The 1,609-nt window shown below is 28.3% G+C and overlaps 1 protein-coding gene across 1 annotated transcript in view; it reads left to right on the top strand.

Annotated features, from left to right (window-relative positions):
- LOC106688985 (IDS-type sesquiterpene synthase) overlaps positions 1 to 1,609 on the top strand; it is a gene marked incomplete in the record, with an annotated part of 14,242 nt that overhangs the window by 1,077 nt on the left and 11,556 nt on the right. Inside the window, 1 exon segment of the mRNA XM_067051219.1 lies at positions 248 to 301. Coding sequence (XP_066907320.1) covers positions 281 to 301 — 21 coding nt within the window.

Here is a 1,609-nt window from a genome sequence, read left to right as displayed (position 1 = left end):
ATTTCTGAAAATAAATTAAATTGAAAAAATTGAGAATTCTTGTATTAAATGAGGTCCTAAGAATATTTTTTCTCAAAATCTAATAACACTTGGAATAATGTATAATAAAATTGATGATTCGCATTAATTATATGCTTTCACTGATTATAGAAATAATTATTCAAATGCTAAGTAAGTCATTTAGTTGTAATATAAAATAATATGATCCTTACGAAGTAGATATCCTGAAGATGTATTACTCTTTCAGAGTATTACCAGTCGAGATACGTCTAAATCTACAATGATACCGAAGACGCTTGGGGATTTTCATTCGGAGCTCTATATCTCAAAAAGTAGGAACAACACAAGAAAAACTAAGAGAACGTCATTTAAAGAAGAGCAAATTTGCTAAAATATGGGCTCTAATAGATTTATTTACGTTAAATAGTTTTCGAGATATAGCTTTTTAAAAAGCAACATTTCATAAAAATGTTGTATAGGACGTACTGAAAGATCAGTAGTTAGTGAATTTATTTTGAGAAATCTATATATCAGGAACTATGTGACGTACATATGTCTATTAGCACTCTAATTAAAGTTAGTTTAATGATCTATAAAATATTTTATGATGTTTATCATCGTAGGAGTAATAGTTTACATGAAATTTGCTAAAATTAATTGATTTATAGTTGTTCGGACAGATTTTCATATGCCAAATTTATATTCATATGTGAATATCATAAAAACTACTACCTCTACGAAGATAAGTGTCATAAAGTACATTTAGTAAGTTAAATTTCCTTTATTTTGAGAGTTGGCAGACATATGCGCGTCTTATGAATCTAGAGATATATTTTTTAAATAATCCATCATTTTATACGAACAACTAGAAATTAACATTTGTGAGTTTATTTTGTCAAATATCCTAAAAACTACAACTCCTACAAAGATAAACATTATAAACTATTTTGTAGTAAATTTAACTAGCTTTAATTTGAGCGCCGGCAAACATCTGTACGTCCAAGGATTTCTGAAATGAAGTTTTTCATAAATCAAACTTATTGTCCAAACAACTATAAATCAATTTATTTTAGCAAATATTATGAAAACTACTATTCCTACGAAGGTAAAGGTCATAAACTTATTTATAGTCCATTAAACTAGCTTTAATTTGACTACTGTACATCTCATAGTTCCTGAGATATAGATTTCTCAAAATACATTAGTGAACTACTAATATTTCAGAAAATTTTTAAAGAAATTTTGCTTTTTAAAAAGCTATATCTCGAGAACTATTGGACGTAAATAGCTCTTTTAGGGCTAATATTTCAGCAAATTTATTCTTCTTTAAATAACGTTCTCTTATATTTTATAGCGTGGTTGGTAGTTTTTAAGATATAGAGCTCCGAATGAAAAATTAATGTTTTTTTTAAGGTTTTAAAACAGCCGCCATTATTTATTCCCCCTACCTAAGCTTGGCAGACTCGTCAATTTTGACTAGTAATTATACATAGTTTTCATTAAAGTAATCATAAATTGGGGTGAGATAACTGCCTTTTTTTCTTTCCGGCTTTTATACTATGAAGGCTGGTTCGGGCGCCCAAAGAACTACAAGGTCTGGAGAGCCAAC

Source organism: Halyomorpha halys, unplaced genomic scaffold (assembly GCF_000696795.3).
Source record: "Halyomorpha halys isolate HHAL.00 unplaced genomic scaffold, Hhal_1.1 Scaffold45.1, whole genome shotgun sequence".
Taxonomy (NCBI): domain Eukaryota; kingdom Metazoa; phylum Arthropoda; class Insecta; order Hemiptera; family Pentatomidae; genus Halyomorpha; species Halyomorpha halys.
Note: the sequence above shows the minus strand (reverse complement) of the source record. Positions and strands in the feature narration are given on the sequence as shown.